General features: G+C 43.0%; 1 protein-coding gene across 1 annotated transcript in view; it reads right to left on the bottom strand.

Annotated features, from left to right (window-relative positions):
• HTT (huntingtin) overlaps positions 1–21,329 on the bottom strand; it is a 152,692-nt gene that overhangs the window by 61,629 nt on the left and 69,734 nt on the right. The window contains exons 28-32 of the mRNA XM_012812276.2: positions 12,500–12,626; positions 10,758–10,885; positions 6,991–7,101; positions 906–983; positions 161–384 (exon numbers count right to left, since the gene is read on the bottom strand). Coding sequence (XP_012667730.2) covers positions 161–384; positions 906–983; positions 6,991–7,101; positions 10,758–10,885; positions 12,500–12,626 — 668 coding nt within the window. The remainder of the gene's footprint in view (positions 1–160; positions 385–905; positions 984–6,990; positions 7,102–10,757; positions 10,886–12,499; positions 12,627–21,329) is intronic.

The raw sequence follows: 21,329 nt of genomic DNA, 5'->3' as shown, positions 1-21,329 counted from the left end.
GCCACAACGCCCGGCTATTTTTAGGTTGCAACCGTCATTGTTGTTTGGCGGGTCCGGGCTGGGGATTCGAACCCGACAGCTTAGGTGTACGTGGCTGGCGCCTTAGCCGGTTGAGCTATAGGCGCCGAGCCAACAACAGCATTCTTGCCACAACTGTTACCCAGACATGTCGTGTTCCTGCTCCGCCTGCACCATGTTCCTCAGGCTGGCATCAGCAAGGGCCTGGGTGAAGTGGGTGTATGGAGCCATGAAGCAGTAGTGGTACAAGCCTGGCCTTGCACTGGAGGAGCCAAGCCGCTGTGCTCGGCCTTGAGACTTGCTGGGGTTGGAAGATGAGCCATCAAACTGGGAGGCCAAGTTTGTCCCAAAAAGAGTCTTCAACAACTAGAGTGAAAGAATCGAAGCCATCAAGAGTTTACTCAAAGTAGCATGAGCAACACTTTAAGTATTTCCCATGCAATTATCAAATCCACCTATAAATAACTGGATATGTTAGTGAAAATTCAGGACATGAAATTCTTGCAGTGAACGGCTGTTAAAGCCTGTGAGTGCTGCTATGAAGTGCTATTTGTACCTGAAATAAGAGTTTCAGGCTTCCCTGTGATTCTGAATCAGCCTGGACATTCTAAATAAAAACCCAGAGGGATACAAAACCAGTGGTTAAAGAGGAAGGGTCAGTGGAGCCTCTGATATCCCTTGCCTCCCTTAGTGACAGACCCTGTCTTCAAGGGGAGAGAGAGGAGGAGCCACTCTTGGCCCACTCAAGGAGCAAGCAAAGAGTGACAGGCTGGACTTGGACCTCACAACCCTTTCCTCATCAGCAACCAGTCCAACTTCTAAACAAGTGGCTTTTTGATCTTGTGCGGGAGGGCTTATCAGAAAAGGACAGGAAACAACACTCTTACCTGTTGGACACAGACAGTTGCCATCATTGGCTCTCGACTAAAGCAGGACTTCAGATACCCCAGGATTTCTTCAACACACTGCAGGGAGAGTGGGGAGACAGTAAGTGACTCATAGACGGCCTGTTTTTGCTGTGAATCCTAGACAGAAATCAGAGATCCGATATAGCTGCTATTTAACTTGTGCAAAAGCTTCAAGAAAATCAGAGGAAGGTTTTCAAATTATCATCATGAACAAGAGTCAGTAAGCAGCCTAAGTTGATTCCTTTGTGCATTTTGATATCGTTTCATTCACTCATTCATAAACATAAAATTTTACAAGGAGGTGGCCAACATGTAGAGAATACCTTGCAAAATTCTGTAATGAATATTTTGTAAATAAAGGTATATTTAGCTACAATTTCCCCTCTTCCTTATGCATGGCAACTTTAGGGGCTTCCTGTATTTATCAAGTGTCTACTGTCATACATCTCGAGGTGATGGATACCCCAAATACCCTGACTTGACCATTACATACTCTATGCACATAAAAAGCACTCAGGGGTACCCCACAAATATGTAAAATGCCTTTCATCAATAAAGGAAAACAGGTAGCTCTTGCCTACTATGCATCCAGTTCTGTTTTCAAGGCACGAATACAGAAGTGTGCAAAGGAGTCAAAAGCCCCTGCAGTGAGGAGCCCTGAATATTTTCAACTGAACACAACACATAAAACTTTAACATCTGATTTCTTACACATTAGTCCTAAATATGCCTTATAGCAATCTGAAAGAATGACTAAAATAACTGCCTTAATGTTGCTGTTCTCGCAAGGTATTTTTTTTTTTTTTGAGACAGAGCCTCAAGCTGTCCCCCTGGGTAGAGTGCTGTGGCATCACAGCTCACAGCAACCTCCAACTCCTGGGCTCAAGCGAGTCTCCTACCTCTGCCTCCCAAGTAGCTGGGACTACAGGCCCGCCATAGCGCCCGGCTATTTTTTGGTTGCAACCATCATTGTTGTTTGGCGGGTCCGGGCTGGGGATTCAAACCCACCACCTTAGGTGTACGTGGCTGGCGCCTTAGCCGGTTGAGCTATAGGCGCCGAGCCGTCGCAAGGTATTTTTACCACCATCAACAATGAAGTCCCAGGTACATAGTGTCCTTCTGAAGAATCAAGAAGAATGTGGGTTAGGTGTGGGGGCTCATGGTTGTAGTCCCAGCACTTTGTGAGGCTAAGACAAGAGGATCACTTTAAGCCCAGGAGATGGAGGTTACAGTGAGCTGGGATCCTGCCACACTGCCATGGTATTCTAGCCTCTGTCTCAAAAAACAAAACAAAAAAAGCCCACAAAATATTCTAAACCACAGTTCTCAAGACAATGGACACCAAGCAATGAAGGACAGTAAGAAGCAAGCAAGGTGGGCCCCAGGGCCACCCAAGCCCACTGCCTAGAGTCTCTAGGTCACGGCACAGGAGGAGGGACAGCAGCAGAGCCAGGGACCCTGGGGCTGAGGCTCTAAGGAGACACGTAAGTGCAGGTCACAGGACAGAAGGAGCATAAAGAGGACCCTGAGACAGGGAGGGCTCCCCTGATTATGCAGTGGAGAACTGACTGGCACGCAAGTGAGGAAGACTCCCAGAGGCCAGAGACAGAACACTAGAGAAAATTACAGCTGGGAACAGTGACCAGCCCAACAGGAAAATCTATACTTCACAGGACATCACGAGCACTCTTGGGAAGGTCTCACTTCAGTAACCCCAGACCAAGTACTGCTCCTGCCTATGTGACAAATAGAAAGCAAGACCCCCAAAGAGTAAACTGTTTCCATGTAACTTAACTATCTCCCAGAACAAAGCTCAAGATGATTTATGGAAATACAAAACTACCCAATACCCAGAGAAGTAAAATTCACAACCTTGGGCATCCAATCTAAGCCTAGCAGGCAGCGAGAGACAGGAAAAAAAAACACAACCCAAGATGAGTAGCACAGATCAGTTGAACCAAGACTGACCAGACTTAGGAAGTAACAGATAAGGATATAAAACAGTTATTAAAACCGTCTTCAAAAAGTAAAATAGCTGGGCATTGTGGCAAACACTTGTAGTCCCAGCTACTCACAAGGCTGAGGCAAGAGAATCGCTTAAGCCCAGGAGTCTGAGGTTGCTGTGAGCTGTGACGCCATGGCACTCTACCGAGGGTGACATAGTGAGACTCTATCTCAAAAAAAAAATTGTTAAGTATAGATATTCTTAGGCTTTAAAAAGCCCCAAATCAAGCAGCGCCTGTAGCTCAGTGGGTAGGGCACCAGCCACATACACCAAGGCTGGTGGATTCCAATTCAGCCCAGGCCAGCTAAACAACAATGACAACAGCAACAACAACAGAAATAGTGGCATTATGGCAGGCACCTGTACTCCCAGCTACTCGGGAGGCTGAGGCAAGAGAATTACTTAAGCCCAAGAGTCTGAGGTTGATGTGAGCTATGACGTCACAGCCCTCTACCCAGGGCAACAGCTTGAGACTGTCTCAAAATAAATAAATAAAAGCCCCAAATCGGCTCAGTGCCTATAGCTCAAGCGGCTAAGGCGCCAGCCACATACACTTGAGCTGGTGGGTTCGAATCCAGCCCGGATCTGCCAAACAACAATGACAACTACAACCAAAAAATATCTGGGCATTGTGGCAGACACATGTAGTCCCAGCTACTTGGGAGGCTGAGGCAAGAGAATTGCCTAAGCCCAGGAATTGGAGGTTGCTATGAGCTATGATGCCATGGCACTCTACCCAGGGCGACAGCTTGAGGCTCTGTCTCAAAAAAAAAGCACCAAATAAAACTTCTAGAGACTTCTAGAGATTGACAACCACAGTGATGAAGAATACAAGTGGCTAGGCTTAATAGATTAGACATTACGGGAGAATCACTAGAGAAGATTAGAAAATTATTAGAAGGTTAAAGAACTTGAAGCAATAGAAACTATACAAAATGAAAACAGAGATAAAACAAAGAACTCTGAAGAGAACTATTATTAAGCTATGAACCACAGGAAACAATCAAACATGCAGGTAATGGCTTGCATTGGGACCTGTAGCACAATGGTTATGGTGCCAGCCACATACACCAAGGCTGGTGGGTTTGAATCTGGCCTGGGCCATCTAAACAACAAAGACAACTGAAACAAAAAAATAGCTGGGCATTGTGGCGGGTGCCTGTAGTCCCAGCTACTCAGGAGGCTGAGGCAGGAGAATGGCTTAAGCCCAAGAGTTTGAGGTTGCTGTGAAGTGTGATGCCATGGCATTCTATTGAAGGCAACATAGTGAGACTCTGTATCCAAAAAAAAAAAAAAATTAAAAAATTCCGTACTTTAAGAAAACTATGAAGCTTCAGATCCAAGAAGCTCAACAAACTGAAGCACATGAAATACAAGATGTAAAAACCAAACTATATCAGGGCACATCATAATGAAATCACTCAGAAACAATCTAAGTCTTACAAGAAGCAAAGAGAACATATAATATAGAGCAGTCAGGGGTTATGTGAAAAAACTGTGTATTACACAATATAAAAAAAAACCATACCTACCACATAATAAATTTAAATTATGTATAAAAATGAGTATGGAATAAAGTTAAGAAGAGAAGAAATATAAAACATTTGTCAAGCAAATAGAATTATAAATTTTTTTCTTGCCTAGTGTTGCTATTTAGAAAAACAAAATAATCCTATTTTTATTCTAAAATTCCTCTTTGCCTTTAGATCCTATACCCAGTCAAGTTCTCAGAAATCTGAAGAAACCCGCTCACACCTGTGCCACATGGACATCCTCTCTGGGCTGCACACACGGCACCCATGGTGTGGACTCTGGCCTCGACTTGGGGTGCCAATGCACAGGCTGCACTGCCCTAACCACAGCAAGGCCATGGGAAGACTGAAGCCTGCACACTGCCAGCCTGGCCTGGAGACCTGAGTCCTTGGGGATCGCTCCAGCTGCCCAGAAGTGCCAGAGCAGAAACAGATCTCAAACTCTGCCAGGCTTGTGGGTGAGTGAAGGAGCCTCCTCACTACAGTTAGGGGCAGAAGTGAAGGACCTATGGAAGCTCCTACCCTGAATGTCCTCAATGCAAAGGACTCATCAGGGAAGTGGGAAAGCCTTCTCCCACCAAGGATCTGGGAGAAAGCTAAATGGGCCTCTGTCATGAAACGGCAAGGAGAGGTGAGCAAAACCACCTATTGTGTAGACACAGGCAGAAGGTAAGATGCTGGATTAAACAAACTACAAAGTCATGTTAATTTCCATTAATTAAAAGAAAAAAGGGTATTTTTAAAAACCCACTTAGATGGTATTTATTTCAGTATGTCTAACATTCAGACTTATATTTCCCATTTTGCTAAAATGTGCTACACACAGAGACCACAGGCCGCTGAAGAGCTCTTCCTAAGCACAGCTGTAAGGCAAAGAAAGGAGACCTGACTGCAGACGAGAGTGTCCGCTGCCAGTCAACAGGCATTCAACAAATGCAGGGGTCTCCCAAGAGACAACCAAAGAACAGTGTTTCTGTGAAAGCTGCAGACCCAGGATGAAGTCATTCTTGTCAGACCTGGGCACCAGGCAGGCAGATCATACACATGAACCCGAGATAAGAACTGTTTCCAAGGACTCCCTGACAGCCCCATAAGAAAGTTTTCACACCCCTCACACACCGTCTTTTCATGGTTTTCATGTTTCACATGTGTATGTATGTTCCTAAGACAAGTTTTTATCACTAGACATTCTTCAAGCCCGCAGAGATTCAGGTGAGAAGCTCTTAAAACAACACTGCTCAGTCACAGCATCTAAACCATGGAACCAAGAGTTCTGGCTTTGAGCCTCTGGAGCCAATGACTCTGCTTCTAAGAAGCTTACCTGAGCCCCTCCCTCTTAGCCAATAAAAGCATTCCCTGACCCGTCCCTCACCACACTGGTGGCCTGAAGAGAAAAAGAGAGTAGACCACACGGGGAGATGTAAGTTCAGATGGGACAGCCTTGCCAAGACTCTCCTCTGAGGACACACCCAGGGATAACAGAGAAAAAACACAAAATAATGCACATTATGATTAAAACTAGAAAACTTAATGCATATTGAGATAAGAAAAAGATTGAGAGAATAAAAATGAACTTCATGAGACACACTCTATTTCATTTGAAGACACACAGGTCTGAAAAGGGTGCTGTGTGTGACTCACTGGGCAAAGCATTAGGAGACAGGCTGCTCAGTGAGTGGACAGGCCAACGCACACCCAAGAGGGCAAGGCTCCAACGCCGCGCTGTGGAGTCTGGATCCTGGCACATGATGTGGGCATTCACCACAGAATTTTCCTAACTTGCCTACATGTTTAAGCATTTTCATTATCAAATGAGGGTGGAGAGTGGGAGATTACTGGATATAGAACCAAAGAACGTGATTTTCTTTTTCTTTTTGGACAGAGTCTCAAGCTGTTACCCTCGGCAGAGTGCTGTGGCGTCACAGCTCACAGCAACCTCAAACTCTTGGGCTTAAATGATTCTCTTGCCTCAGCCTCCCAAGTAGCTGGGACAATAGGCGCCTGCCACAACGCCTGGCTATTTTGTTGTTGTTGTTGTTGTAGTTGTCATCATTGTTTTAGCTGGCCTGGGCCAGGTTGGAACCACCAGCCTCAGTGTATGTGGCCGGTGCTCTGCCCACTGAGCACAGGCACGGCCAAAGGACATGCTTTTCCATTCTAGCTCTCTACCTCTGAGCCATGGAAAGAGCAAGTCACACACCCCTGCAGACTCTGTTTGTCTTTGCCTCTTTCCACTTGAAAGGGTCAAAATTAAAAAATAAAGGGCTTTGTAAGTACATTTTCTTAAACCACCAATTTTCTAAATAAACTGCGCCTAAGCTAATATATGGTAACAAACTGTACATAGGGCACAAACAGAACTCCCCCACAAACTTCCTGGTGAAGACATGGGGGCTATGCTGTCACCTCGTGTGCTGCTGTTGCTTTCTGGACACACGTGGAGAACCAGGCTCCAGCCCACCTACACTCAGCCCAGGAGTGTGCAGCAAGTGTGCCAGAGGTCAATGAGGAACGAGGAGACACAAACCTTCCCAATGTCCTGTAGTGTTGCCAGCTCCAAAATCTGAGAGAGAACGTCCAACGCGGAGCGCAAGAATCCCCCAAACTTTTCAGTGCTGTTCTGAAGATCCAAGGTAACCTTGGGAAGGTGGGGAGAAAGCACAGCATTATTGGCACTCTTGTTCAGGCCATGTGCAACAGAGACACAAACGTCTGCCATGACGCGGCAAGAAGCTTCCACCATGTAGCCTGTGTACTCACCGTCCAGAGTACGTCCCTGTATGTGTTTTAGGCCCTAGGAAAATATCTTAGAAACGAAATTCCAGATAGCTATGTAAAAACTTACATTTCAAAGGCACCCTCCAAACTATACATATGACACTACAGAAAGAAATAATTCCTAACCTACTGTCATGAGAAAAAATTGTTAAACGTCCATCATAACCAGTATACATGATACGTCAAAAAAAAAAAAATTTAAAGTCCTATTCCATATCTATCAAGATCCCTGTGAGAAATCACTATCAAATTCATACACTGTTGTTCAATCTGGGTATAATAAAATATTAAACCAGGTTTTTTTCTATTTCATTTGGAGAGAGAGTTTCACCATGTCACCCTCGGTACAGTGCCATGGCATCACAGCTCACAACAACCTCAAACTCTTGGGCTTAAGCGATTCTCCTGCCTCAGCCTCCCAAGTAGCTGAGACTAGCCCAGCTAGGTACCCACCACAACCTGGTGTAGTTGTTTAACTGTTATTTTAGCTGGCCCAGGCTGGGTTCAAACCTGGAAGTTCTAGTGTATATGGCTGGTGTCCTAGCCGCTAAGCTACAGGTGCCGAGCCTATTAAATCAGTTTTAAGATGCATGAAGGAGGATTCCACTTGGCAGCGCCTGTAGTTCAGTGGGTAGGGCGCCAGCCACATACACTAAGGCTGGCGGGTTTAAATTTGGCCCAAGCCAGCTAAAATCAAATGACAACTATAACAAAAAAATTGCCAGGTGTTGTGGTAAGCACCTGTACTCCCAGCTGCTTGGGAGGCTGAGGCAGGAGAATCGCTTAAGCCCAAGAGTTTGAGGTTACTGTGAGCTGTGCCACCATGGTGCTCTACCAAGAGCAACATAGTAAGACTCAGTCTCAAAAAAAAAGAAGGATTCCACTTAATTAACTTACGCAGCAATTCACCTACTTTCCAGCCTCAGAGAATGGTTAGTCTCACAGACATAACGTATGAGGACCAAGGTGTGGAGAGACTGACTTATGAAAATAATGGCAAAAAGTCATGATAGAAAAGAAGGTGCTTGGTGAACTTAACCCTAAGCGTCCATGATGAAAAGAGGAAAACTCTAGGCAAAGTCAGGAAGCAGACGAGAGACAGGCAGGAAATGCAAACAGGAGTGGATCTAAAGGGTCCACCTGCATGTGCTTTCAACAGACCAGGCAAAGGAAGGCAGAGTCCAACAGTCAGACCACTGAGGAACCAAGTGACAGAGTGACACGACAGTGTCATGTAGGAACAGGAGTCTGGGGGAAGGGGGTCTCCTCCACTGGCACAGTGACCTTTCCTCTCCCAGACAACAGGGGACAGGAGGAGGAAGGAGGCATGGAAAGCTGGCAGGCTGCCCGGGCGGTGGGGGGACTAGCTCCTAAATCAAGATCAGGAGGTCCTAGGGTGAGAATCAGCTGCACAAGTTCTATAGAGACTGGGAAACTAAACCAAGAAACCAGGAAAGAGACAAGGGTCACAGAGGGGCCGGAAGGGCTGCACAGAAGTGTGGAGGCTGAGCAGCTTGGAAGGCTCCAAAGCACTAACAGGTGACAACCAAAGGTCTAGCGAGACTCCCCAGCCACGCCACACACACAGGGAGAACTCTGTGTGGCAGGCGCTGATGACGGGAGTGTGGTGGCAGGGAAGCAGGAGTCCAAGATATTAGGGAGGCAGAGCTCCAGGGGAACCTTGGAGACCAGGATGTTCTAGAAGGAAGATGAAAGAGAGCAGCAGACACTGGGAGCATGCACAGGGCTCTGAATTATAGGTGATCTGAGCTGAAACAGTGGAAATGAGAAGCCTTCTCCACATGGCATTTTCAACACACGCTCCTCTACTCTGGTAGTTGACATGAGGAATTTGCAGCTAAACAGAGGCTCTGAATCATTTGTAAAATGTGGTTGGAGACTTATCTTTTAATATCAGTATCAATATCCTTGAGAAAATAAGCCACATAATATTTATGAATAATTTTCCAAAAAAGAAAAGTATCTATTAGTAACAGGAAAAGATGAACATCTGGGGATAATGTTTGTCAAGAAATATGTAAGATTTTTGTGAAATAACCTTTAAAGCGCAAAATCTTTTAAATCTTATGTTTGTTTTTTTTCCCAGAGATAGTGCCTCACTTTGTAGCCCCTGGTAGAGTGCTGTGGCGTCACACAGCTCACAGCAACCTCCAGCTCTTAAACTGAGGCGATTCTCTTGCCTCAGCCTCCCAAGCAGCTGGGACTACAGGCGCCCACCACAACGTCCAGCTATTTTTTTGTTGGACTTTGGCTGCGGCTGGGTGCGAACCTACCACCCTCAGTATATGGGGCCAGCACCCTGCTCACTAAGCCACAGGCACTGTCCATACATTTTATGTTTTTGAAAAATATTTTGAACAAGGAGAAAAGCATTTCACATTCTGGAGAGGCCAACTGAAATTATCTAATTATTTGTGACATCCATTTTCCCTAAGTTAATCTTTAAATAAGTTTGTTCACATCCAAAAATTAGTAAGAATATCCAGAAATATTCTAAAGAAGAATGGAGGATCTGATCCCTTCAAAAATATGTCATGACACTACCGTAACTGGTGATTGTGGTTCTAAGATGAACAGACAGATGTGACAAAACAGTAACTGAAGCCACAGCACCATGAAAAAATAGTGTTAGAGAAAGGGAGTAATTCAAACCAATCAGTGCAGAAAAATGAATCACTCAGTAAACAGTGTTGGGTACAAATGGGAGAAAAAAATTAGACCTACATTTCATACCTAACAAGTTGCAGATATGTAGAAAATTTTAAGTAAAAACAATGAAATAAAAGAACTGAAATACAACTATATAGCAAAGAGTCAACAGAGCAGACTACTCTCCTTCCGGAGGCCTTGCAAGATGGACCCATGGGGGTGTCTGGTGAACAGTCCCCTACATGGATAGAATCTCCCCCTAACTGAGAAAGGGGCTCACTGTACCCAGACTATTGGAAACACAAGGGATATGCTACGTCATTTCTTCTGCATGTCCAGAATTTTGGCTCCCATTGGGCAGAAGGTGCCTGTGAGCCTAGGCATTGCTGCATTTTCCTGTACATCTAGTAAGAGGGAGAAGGCAAAGGAAGCCTGTACCCGGATCCTTCCAGAATCCATGGGGACCACTTCCCCACTAACCTGGCTGTACGTCCTTGCTGCTCACAGTAATGTAGCTTAGCTGGGAGCACAACTAGTGTCCAGTCCCTCAGGTCCCTCTAGTGAGTCTTTGAACTCAAGCTGTTTTTGGGAAGTGTAGATACAATATCCACAAACCCCAAGAAATTATTTCTAAAGCAATATGAAAATCCAAAATATCTGTATGACAGAAGTTATCATACACAAAGCTCAGAGACATACTTGACAAACTAATTATAACTTTCATCTCAAAAGGCTAACACATGTGTACACATGCATGCCCCTGCCCTATAAACCCTAAGAAAAACCCCAACAATCTCTTAGAAGTACATGTGCATACACATCTACACAAGAGGCAGAGGCCCGTACCTTGTAGTTGGCGTGAGTAGCTTTCAGGACGTCATGCAATTTGAGGTATGAAGGGAGATGGTAGAAACTCCCCAGTGATGAGGATTTGCTTGTTGTCACAGGCCCTGAAGGATCAGATTGTCTGGAGGCTTCAAAAATACACACGCAAAAGATAAACTTTTAGGTCAAAAATAAAACCTTGCGAAGTTTAAAGGAGAGTGTTGGAAATAACAATTTTTTTATAAGCATTCTAGTAGAAAAAAATTCAAATCTTTCTTGTGACTTTTCGAACTAGGAGTGATGAGAAGGTGACTGACAAACACTAAGTAGGACCCGAGTCTGAAAACAATATCAGAGCAGCAGCAGCAGCAGCAGCGCAGCAACGCCTTCGGCTTGTGCTGCTGCTTTGGGAGGCAGCAGTCTGACCTCACAGGAGCAGCTAACTGGAGGACCACTCGCCAATCCTGGGCCCTCTCTGAGTCTAAGGTCCCCTGGGAGAGGCACCAAGGGACTGGCCCCTGGCCAACTGACTTCAGGACCTGTTAGACAATCAGACAGGGATGACAGGAACATGTGTTCAAAGTTACAAAGGCACAAACATTATCATTAAACTGACACTAAGCACCGAAGTGTCAACCATGATACACAACTACTCTCCAGTGTTAAGCACTTCTGACTTGGAGCCCTTCCTTTATTTAATTTATCAGAAAGATGACTGCTTACATACTAATAATTTTGCATGTGTAAAGTCCAAAACTTTTAAAACAGATTAATACTCCCACTGTACTATATCCAATCCTTAGAAAAGAGCATCTTTGGAAAAAAACTTTAATTAAAAGAAGTAAATAAATAAAAAACCTTAATGTGTTGATCAAGGATAAAAAATTTCATTTATAGACAGGAGGAAAGAGTTCAAGCGGGTCTACTAAATAACATGGTGACTATAGTTAATAATAATGTATTATATGCTTGAAAATGACCCAGAGAGGTTAAGTGTTCTCACCACAAAGAAATGTTAAGTATGTGAGGTGATGCACTGCATACAAATTTCAAAATATCATGCTGCACATACCATAAATATATATATATAATTTAAATTTCCGAATTGAAAATAAATAATATCCTTGATATAAACGCTATACAAACAGAATGAATAGGAGGTGCCGTGAGGCAGTGTGAGAGTGGGTCTGGGGGGCATGCACACAAGGGTGTCCAGGACATGAGCATCAGCATTCACCACATGCCTGGCTGGGCTCCCTCCTGCCCCCACCAGTGCTCGCCAAGAACAGTGTGGACGGGAGTCAATAAACTGCAGCTACCTCCATCCTGGCCCTGTCTGCCCTGGCATGTTTCTGGGTGTAGAAGTCCCTCCAGAGTCCAGAGTACAGCAGGGTTCCCCAACTTGGATAATTTATCTCCACTTGCTCTCCCCTTTATCTCTTCCAAATGCAAATATTTCACTTCCAACATCTCAGTCTACTTCTAGCCTCCCAACCCTCCCCTAGGAGAGGAGAGCCAGGCCCTGGCTGTGGCTGGGCCTGCAGACTATGGGGACTCCATCTCAGCAATGACTCTTGCAGACGCTTAAGAGCAAAAAGTGGTCCATGTACATTCAGTAGTAGTCTTTAACACCTCACACCCCACCTGGGGAAACCTTTTTCTGAGGTCACTGTTTCCATAAAATACCAAGTTACCACTCAAATCCTAGATTACTATGTGACATATGGTACCATCCCGGCTCCCTTCCTGGTGTCGCCTCCTACCTGTGCTGGTCTCGTTGCCTTTCTTGGGACTCAGTGGGACAGATGCCTGTTCTCCTGGTTCTTTCTCCTTTCCCTTTCGTCGGATGGGACTTAGAGAAGGGGGGTTTGTTAGAGAAGGTAAGGCTGCCTAAAACAGAGAATAAAGCACATGATGGAAATACACAATTGATACAGAACTGAGAACTAAGAGGTACGGTGTTAACCCAGTTTGGTTCATCCCTGGCACCCACACGTACGGAGCTTGGGTACTCTACACACATCGCGTGCTTCACTCCCACAACAATCCTGCTCCCACGAGTAGGACTCAGGGAGTTAGTCACTGCCCAAGGCCACTGGAGTCTTCAGACCCAACTTCTCCAGGGCATTCTATGTTAGCCATGACACAAAAAAAGGATAAAAAGCAGCACTGTAAAGTCCTTTTTTCAAGTGAGGATACAGGCTTAGGAACAAAGTAACTTATTCAAGGCCCCACCTAATTAGTAGCGAGCTAAAAGTCAGCAAGCCCAAACGTATCCACAAACTGCAAACTCTCCCATTCACAAGTAGAGAACACAGAATGTGCAGCTCCCACATTAAGAGGAGGCAGTGGACAGGGCAGAGTGAGGACAGGGTGAGGAGAAAACGACTGGGACATGGACTTCAAGTCTCAGAAAAGTGCTGGCTGAGGTCTCAATGTCTGTCCCTCCCACAGCCACCACCAAATTCATGTGTTGAACCCTAATCTCCAAGGTGATAGCATTAGGAAGTAGGGTCTTTGGAAAATAAGTCATGAGGTGCAGCCCTGGTGAATGGATTTGTGTTCTTATGAAAGGGGGCCCCCAAAACTCCCCTGCCCCTTTCAACACATAAGGACACAGCTGCCTTCCAGCCGTCCATAAGGAAATAGCCCCCTCACCAGAGACTGAATATGCTGGCGCCTTGACTTGAACTGTCAACCACCAGAACTGTAAGAAATGATTTCTTTGGGGGGAGGAGCAAGATGGCAGCCGAGTAACAGCTTCCTTGCAACGGCCACCGTGAGACTGGGGAGAGAATTTGAGACTGGGGAGAGAAGACTCCAGGCATCTCTGGCTGGTGGGATCTGACCAGAAACATGCCTCTGGGGACACAGGGAGTCAGCGAGAGACTTCTGGACCCCATGAGGAAGACAAAAGCAGTGGAGAAATGGACTCATCAAAATCCTAGTCCAGAGGTGTGGTAACTTAAAGTGCAAGAGGAACTGAAAGGAAAATTAAGGCAGGGAAACAGATAAAAGAAAACACTCATGAGGAAGAATCAGCAGAAAAATCCTGGCAACATGAAAAACCAGGGCAGAGCAACCCCATCAAGGGACCGTGAGGGAGCTACTGCAGAGGATTCCACCTATAAAGAAATGTTAGAAATGACAGAAAAGGAATTTAGAATACAGATGATGAAAACAATGAAGGAAATGATGGAAAAAATGAAGGAAACTGCTGATAAAGTAGAAAATGATCAAAAGGAAATCCAAAAACAGAAACAAATAAGAGAAGAATGATACAAAGAATATAGAAAGGATATAGCAGAGCTGAAGGAACTGAAGCAGTCAATTAGGGAACTTAAAGATGCAACAAAGTATCAACAACAGATTAGACCATGCAGAAGAAAGAATCTCAGAGGTAGAGAACAAAGGTCTTGAGATAACTCAGCTAGTTAAAGAGGCAGAAAAGAAGACAGAAAGCAGAACGTTCACTGACAGAATTATGGGACTTTATGAAGTGTTCAAACATACGAGTTATAGGAGGGGGACAGAAGGGGAAGAAGAAGGCCCCAGGGGAACTGAAGCCATACTAGAGAATATTATAAATGAAAACTTCCCAAATATCACCAAAGATTGTCACACAATCCTTTCAGAGGGATATCAGACCCCAGATCACCTCAACTCTAACTGAGCTTCTTCAAGACACATTGTGATGAACCTGTCCAAAGTCAAGACAAAAGAAAAGATTCTTCAAGCTGCCAGTAGTAAGCACCAGTCGACATACAGGGGCAAATCCATCAGGGTGACTGCAGACTTCTCTAATGAAACTTTCCAAGCAAGAAGACAATGGTCATCTACCTTTAATCTACTTAAACAGAACAATTTCCAGCCCAGAATTCTAAATCCTGCTAAAATAAGCTTTAAAATTAACAGAGAAATCAAATCATTTACTGATATACAAACACTGAGGAAATTCGCCACAACAAGATCAGCTCTATAGGAAATACGTCAACCTGTTCTACACACTGACCATCACAATGGATCAATAGCAAAGTAAGAACTCAGAAATTAAAGGACAGAACCTAACTTCCACACTGATGCAAAAGATAAAATTAAGCAATGGACTCTCACAAAATAAGATGAATAGAACACTACCACTTATCATTTATCTTAATAAATGTTAATGGCTTGAATTCCCCACTGAAGAGGCATAGATTGGCTGACTGGATTAAAAAACACAAGCCATCCATTTGCTGTCTGTAGGAAACACACCTAGCTTCAAAAGACAAATTAAAACTCCAAGTTAAGGGCTAGAAAACAATTTTTCAGGCAAATGGAATTCAGAAGAAAGAGGAGTTGTAATCTTCAGATACATGTGGATTTAAAGCAACTAAAGTCAAAAAAGACAATGAAGGTCACTTCGTACTGGTCAAGGGAAAAATACAACAAGAAGACATTTCCATTCTAAATATTTATGCATCCAACTTAAATGCTCCCAGATTCTTGAAATGGACTTTACTCAGTCTGAGTAATAGGATATTCTATAGCACCATAATAACAGGGGACTTTAACATTCCTCTTGCATAGCTGGATAGATCCTCTAAACAGAAATTAAACAAAGATATAAGGGACTTAAATGAGACTCTAGAACAACTGTGCTTGATAGAAGCGTATAGAACACTGCACCCCAAAGATAAAGAATATACATTCTTCTTATCACCCCACTGAACATTCTCCAAAATTGATCATATCCTAGGACACAAAACAAACCTCAACAGAATCAAAAGATTGAAATTTTATCTTGTATCTTCTCAGACCACAAGGCACTAAAGGTGGAACTCAACTGCAACAAAAAACATTCAACCTCACACAAAGGGATGGAAGTTAAAACAGCCTTCTTTTGAATGACAGTTGGGTGCAGGAAGAAATGAAAGAGGAAATCATTAACTTCTTTGAGCATAACAACAATGAAGACACAAGCTACCCAAACCTGTGAGGTACTGCAAAAGCAGTCCTCAGAGGAATATTTATTACTTTAGATGCCTACATTAAAAAAATAAAAAGAGAGTGCATCAACAAACTCACAACTCATCTTATGGAATTGGAAAAAGAAGAACAATCTAAGCTTAAACCTAGCAGAAGAAAAGAAATATCCAAAATTAAATTAGAGATCAATGAAATTGAAAATAAAAGAAGCATTCAGAAAATTAATGAAACAAGGAGTTGATTTTTTGAAAAAAAAAAAATAAATGAAATATATAAACCTTTGGTCAGACTAACTAGAAATAGAAAAGTAAAATCTCTAGTAACTTCAATCAGAAATGATAAAGGGGAAATAACAACTGATGCCACAGAAATACAAGAGATTATCTCTGAGTACTACCAGAAACTCTATGCCCAGAAATTCGACAATGTGAAGGAAATGGATCAGTATTTGGAATCACACCCTCTCCCTACACTTAGCCAGGAAGAAAGAGCTCCTGAACAGACCAATTTTAAGCACTGAGATTAAAGAAACAATAAAAAAATTTTCCAACAAAAAAAATGCCCTGGTCCAAATGCTTCATACCAGAATCCTATCAAACCTTCAAGGAAGAGCTTATTCCCATAATGCAGAAATTACTCCAAAAAACTGAGGAGGAAAGAATCTTCCCCAACACATTCTGCGAAGCAAACATCACCTTGATACCAAAACCAGGAAAAGACCCCCAACTAAAAAGGAGAATTTCAGACCAATTTCACTAATGAATATAGTTGCAAAAATTCTCAACAAAATCCTAGCCAATAGATTACAGCTTCTCATCAAAAAAGTCATACATCATGATCAAGCAGGTTTCATCCCACGGATGCAAGGCTAGTTTAACATATGCAAATCCATAAACCTTATCCACCACATCAACAGAAGCAAAAACAAAGACCATATGATCCTCTCAACAGATGCAGAAAAAGCATTCTATAAAATCTAGCATCCTTTTCTAATTAGAATACTGAAAATTATAGGCATACGTGGCACATTTCTTAAACTGATCAAAGCTATCTATGAGAAACCCACAGCTAATTATTTTACTGAATAGAGTAAAACTGAAAGCTTTTCCTCTTAGAACTGGAACCTTGTGGTTGCCCTCTGTCACCATTACTATTTAACACAATTAGGCAAGACAAGGAAATAAAGGGTATCCAAATGGGAGCAGAGGAGGTCAAATTCTCCCTCTAGAACTCCTGAAAGTCATCAAAAAATATAGTAAGGTCTCAGGATATAAAATCAATGTCCACAAGTCAGTAGCCTTTGTATATGGCAATAATAATCAAGATGAGAAGCTAATTAAGGACATAACTCCCTTCACCATAGCTTCAAAAAAAATGAAATACTTAGGAATATACCTAACAAAAGAGGTGAAGGACCTCTATAAAGAAAATTATGAATGGGTGGAGGGAGGGGGTTTGGAGGGATCACTTCTGAGGTTTATCTTATAGGGGTACAAGTGAATCTTTCTAAGAGTAAAATGTGAACGTTTTAAAATAATAACTGAGAAAATGACATGAAAGCTGTGTTGACCAGTTTGATGGAAGTAGTTCGGATTGCATGTGAAAACCCCACACTGTACCCCAGAAGTGCATTAATGTACATAGTTACCATTCAATAAAAAAAAATAAAAATAAAAATAAAATAAAAAAGAAAATTATGAAATCCTAAGAAAAGGAATAGCAGAGGAAATTAACAAATGGAAGAACATACCATGCTCATGGCGGGGAAGAATCAACATTGATAAAATGTCTATGTCTATGTTTCCCAAAGCAATCTACCGATTCAATGCCATCCCATTAAAATATCAACATCGTACTTTCAAGACTTGGAAAAAATGATTCTGCATTTTGCATGGAACCAGAAAAAACCTGTATAGCTAAGGGAGTTGTTAGTAATAAAAACAAAGCCGGGGGTAGCAGCATACCAGATTTTAGGCTGCACTACAAAGCCATAGTGGTCAAGACAGCATGCTACTGGCACAAAAATAGAGACATAGACATTTGGAATGAATAGAAAACCAGGAAATGAAACTAACATTTTACAATCACTTAATCTTCGATAAACCAAAGAAGAATATACCTTGGGGAAAAGACTCCCTATTCAATAAATGGTGCTGGGAGAACTGGATATCCATTTGTAAAAGACTGAAACTGGACCCAAACCTTTCTCTACTCACAAAAATTGATTCAAGATGGATAAAGGACTTAAATTCAATGCATGAAACAATAAAAATCCTCAAAGAAAGCATAGGAAAAACACTGGAAGATACTGGTCTGAGGAAATACATCATGAAGAAGAGTGCCCCGTGGCAACTGCAATAATAACAAAAATAAACAAATGGGACTTACTTAGACTGAAAAGCTTCTGTACAGCTAAGGAGACAACAACCAAAGCAAATAGACAACCTACACAATGGGAAAGGCTATTTGCATATTTTGAATCAGACAAAAGCTTGATAACTAGGATCTATAGAGAACTCAAATTAATCCACGTGAAAAAGCCAACAATCCCATATATCAATGGGGAAGAGAGATGAATAGAACCTTTTCTAAAGAAGACAGATGAATGGTGAACAAACATGAAAAAAATGCTCATAATCCCTAATTATTAGAGAAATGCAAATCAAAACCACCCTGAGATACCATCTAACCCCAGTGAGAATGGCCCACATCACAAAATCTCAGAACTGCAGATAGTGGCATGGTGGGACTGCAAACTAATACAACCTTTTTGGAAGGAAGTATGGAGAACCCTCAAAGAACTCAAGCTAGACCTCCCATTTGATCCTACAATCCCATTACTAGGCATCTACCCAGAAGGAAAAAAATCCTTTGATCATAAGGACACTTGCACTAGACTGTTCATTGCAGCTCAATTTATAATTGCCAAAATGTGGAAACAGCCTAAATGCCCACCAACCCAGGAATGGATTAACAAGCTGTGGCATATGTACACCATGGAATACTACTCAACCATTAAAAAAATGGAGACTTTACAGCCTTTGTATTAACCTGGATGGAAGTGGAAAACATTATTCTTAGTAAAGCATCACAAGAATGGAGGAGCATGAATCCTATGTACTCAATTTTGATATGAGGACAATTAATGACACGGTGGAGGTGAGGGAAGGGGAGAGCAGAGATGGAAAAAAAGGAGGGCGGTGGGGGGAAGGAAGAACGGAGAGAGGAAAGGAGGAAGGAGGGGTGGGGTCTTGGTGTGTGGCACACCTTTTGGGGGCAAGACATGATTCTAAGAGGGACTGTACCTAACAAATGCAATCAGTGTAAACTGGTTTCTTGTAACTTCAATGAATCCCCAACAATAAAAAAAATAATAAAAATAAATTTAAAAAAATAATAATAATTTCTTTGATTTAGGCCACCTAGGCCATGGTTTTATTTGTTTGTTTGTTTGTTTTTGGAGACAAAGTCTCACTCTGTTGCCACAGGTTAGAATGCTGTGGCCTCAGCCTAGCTCACAGCAACCTCAAATTCCTGGGCTCAAGCAATCCTGCTATCTCTGCCTCCCATGTAGCTAGACTTTAGACACCTACCACCATGATGCCCAGCTAATATTACTATGCTTAGTGGAGATGGGGGTCTCACTCTTGCTCAGGCTGGTCTCAAAACTCCTGACCTAAAGCATTCCCCCTGCCTCGGCCTCCCAAAGTGCCAGGATTACAGATGTCAGCCACCACACCTGGCCATGGTATTTTGCTGTGGTCACCCAAACTGATTCAAGATGGGCACCTTATACCTCTGCGCCTTGTCTGTAAAATGGACAAACAGCTGCAACTGGGAGAAGGGACAGGAAGGTGACAGGTAAGGATGCAGAGAGCACTCTAGAGGCTGCTGCACCAGAGCCTGCTCAGGGGAAGGGGCAAGCTCTCCTCAGGAAATGTGCACAATGGAGGGAGACCTCCCACAGAGACAGGATGTTGGGTAGTAGCTCCTGTAGCTGGGCTCATGGGAGGTGTGGGGTAAAGGTTACAGGGTTTCTGTTTGGGCCCTGAAATTGATTATGGTGATGGCTGCACAACTAGGTGGGCATACTACACTCATTGTACACTTTAAATGGGTGAACTGTATAGTAAGTGAATTGCCTCAATAATGCTGTTTCCAAAACAAAAGCTAAGGCTAATGCAATAAATCGATCTGGACCAGAAGCATGGCAGAGAACACAGAAAAGTATGTGTGTGAGTATGAATTTGTAGCCGGGTAACTAAGGGAGAGTCTTTTTTTTTTTTTTTGAGACATAGTCTCACTATGTCCCTCTCAATAGAGTGCCATGGCATCACAGCTCACAGCAACCTCAAACTCTTGGGTTCAAGCGATTCTCTTGCCTCAGCCTCCCAAGCAGCTGGGACTACAGGCACCCTCCACAATGCCTAGCTATTTTTTGGTTGTAGTTGTCATTATTGCTTGGCAGACCCAGGCTGGGTTCAAATGGGCCAGCCTTGGTGTATGTGGCTGGCTGGCTCCATAACCACTGTGCTATGGGCACCAAGTTGAGAGTCTGTCTTAAAAAAAAAATTGCTTGGCTTGGTTGCTGTGAGCTGTGACATCATAGCACTCTAGGGAGGGTGACATAATAAGACTCTGTCTCAAAAAAAAAAAAAGTACCAACAGATCCAGATGCTCTCATTTCTTTTCATTTCATCTTACACCAGCAAAATCTCTGTGCTGAGGCTATTTTAAGTGACACCTTGCAACAGGTTATAAGTATTGTGAACTATGTGCCTATCAATGTGACATGGCATCGTCAGTTTTGTAACCTGCTTTAGCTGGGATGAGAGATTCAGTGTGGATTTGCAGTATCGTTCTAACATGTGTTGGCTATCATAGGGCAGGTGTTAGCCAAAGTTTTATTCCTGCAAGTATAGATAGTTAAATTTTATGAAAAACAGACTCAGCAATGTGAATTACTAAAGGAGGATTTCTTTCAGAATGCAGCATTTCTGAGTGATACTGTGTCAAATCAGAGCGACTTGAGTATTTTTTGCAACATAAAACTAAATCTGTGTGTGAAATACAGCAAAAAAATCCAGCCATTTCAGAAAAGCTTTTTTGTTTTGAACCCAAGACTGAGTCTCAAACTCTGTTACCCCGGGTAGAGTGCCATGATTTCATGACAGCTCACAGTAGCCTCAATCTGTTGAGCTCAAGTGATCCTCTTGCCTCAGCTTCCCAAGTAGCTGGGACTATAGCCATGTGCTACTGCACCAGCTAATTTTTCTATTTTCAGTAAAGACAGAGTCTTGTTCTTGCTCAGGCTGGTCTCAAATACCTGAGCTGAAGGGACCCTCCTGCCTCAGCCTCCTACAGTATTAGAATTACAGACATGAGCCATCTCATCTGGCCTAAACTGTCTCTTTTCAAAACACTTCTTCAAAAGAAAATTTCAGTTAGCAAAGGCCGGCAATAAGTGGGATGATACATGCAAATCATTTGAAGAATACACAGGTATTCTAGACCTATTAATTGGAGAATACAATGAAAACTTTGTTCACTAACTTTGAGAACGGTGACATCAAATCAGCATTTCAGCCTCACCTAGTTGATATCACCAAGATACCTGAAGAATTC

The sequence above is a fragment of the Otolemur garnettii genome, unplaced genomic scaffold (genome assembly GCF_000181295.1).
Source record: "Otolemur garnettii isolate 467f Iridium unplaced genomic scaffold, OtoGar3 scaffold00198, whole genome shotgun sequence".
Taxonomy (NCBI): Eukaryota; Metazoa; Chordata; class Mammalia; order Primates; family Galagidae; genus Otolemur; species Otolemur garnettii.
This window is presented reverse-complemented; position numbering and strand designations above follow the sequence as displayed.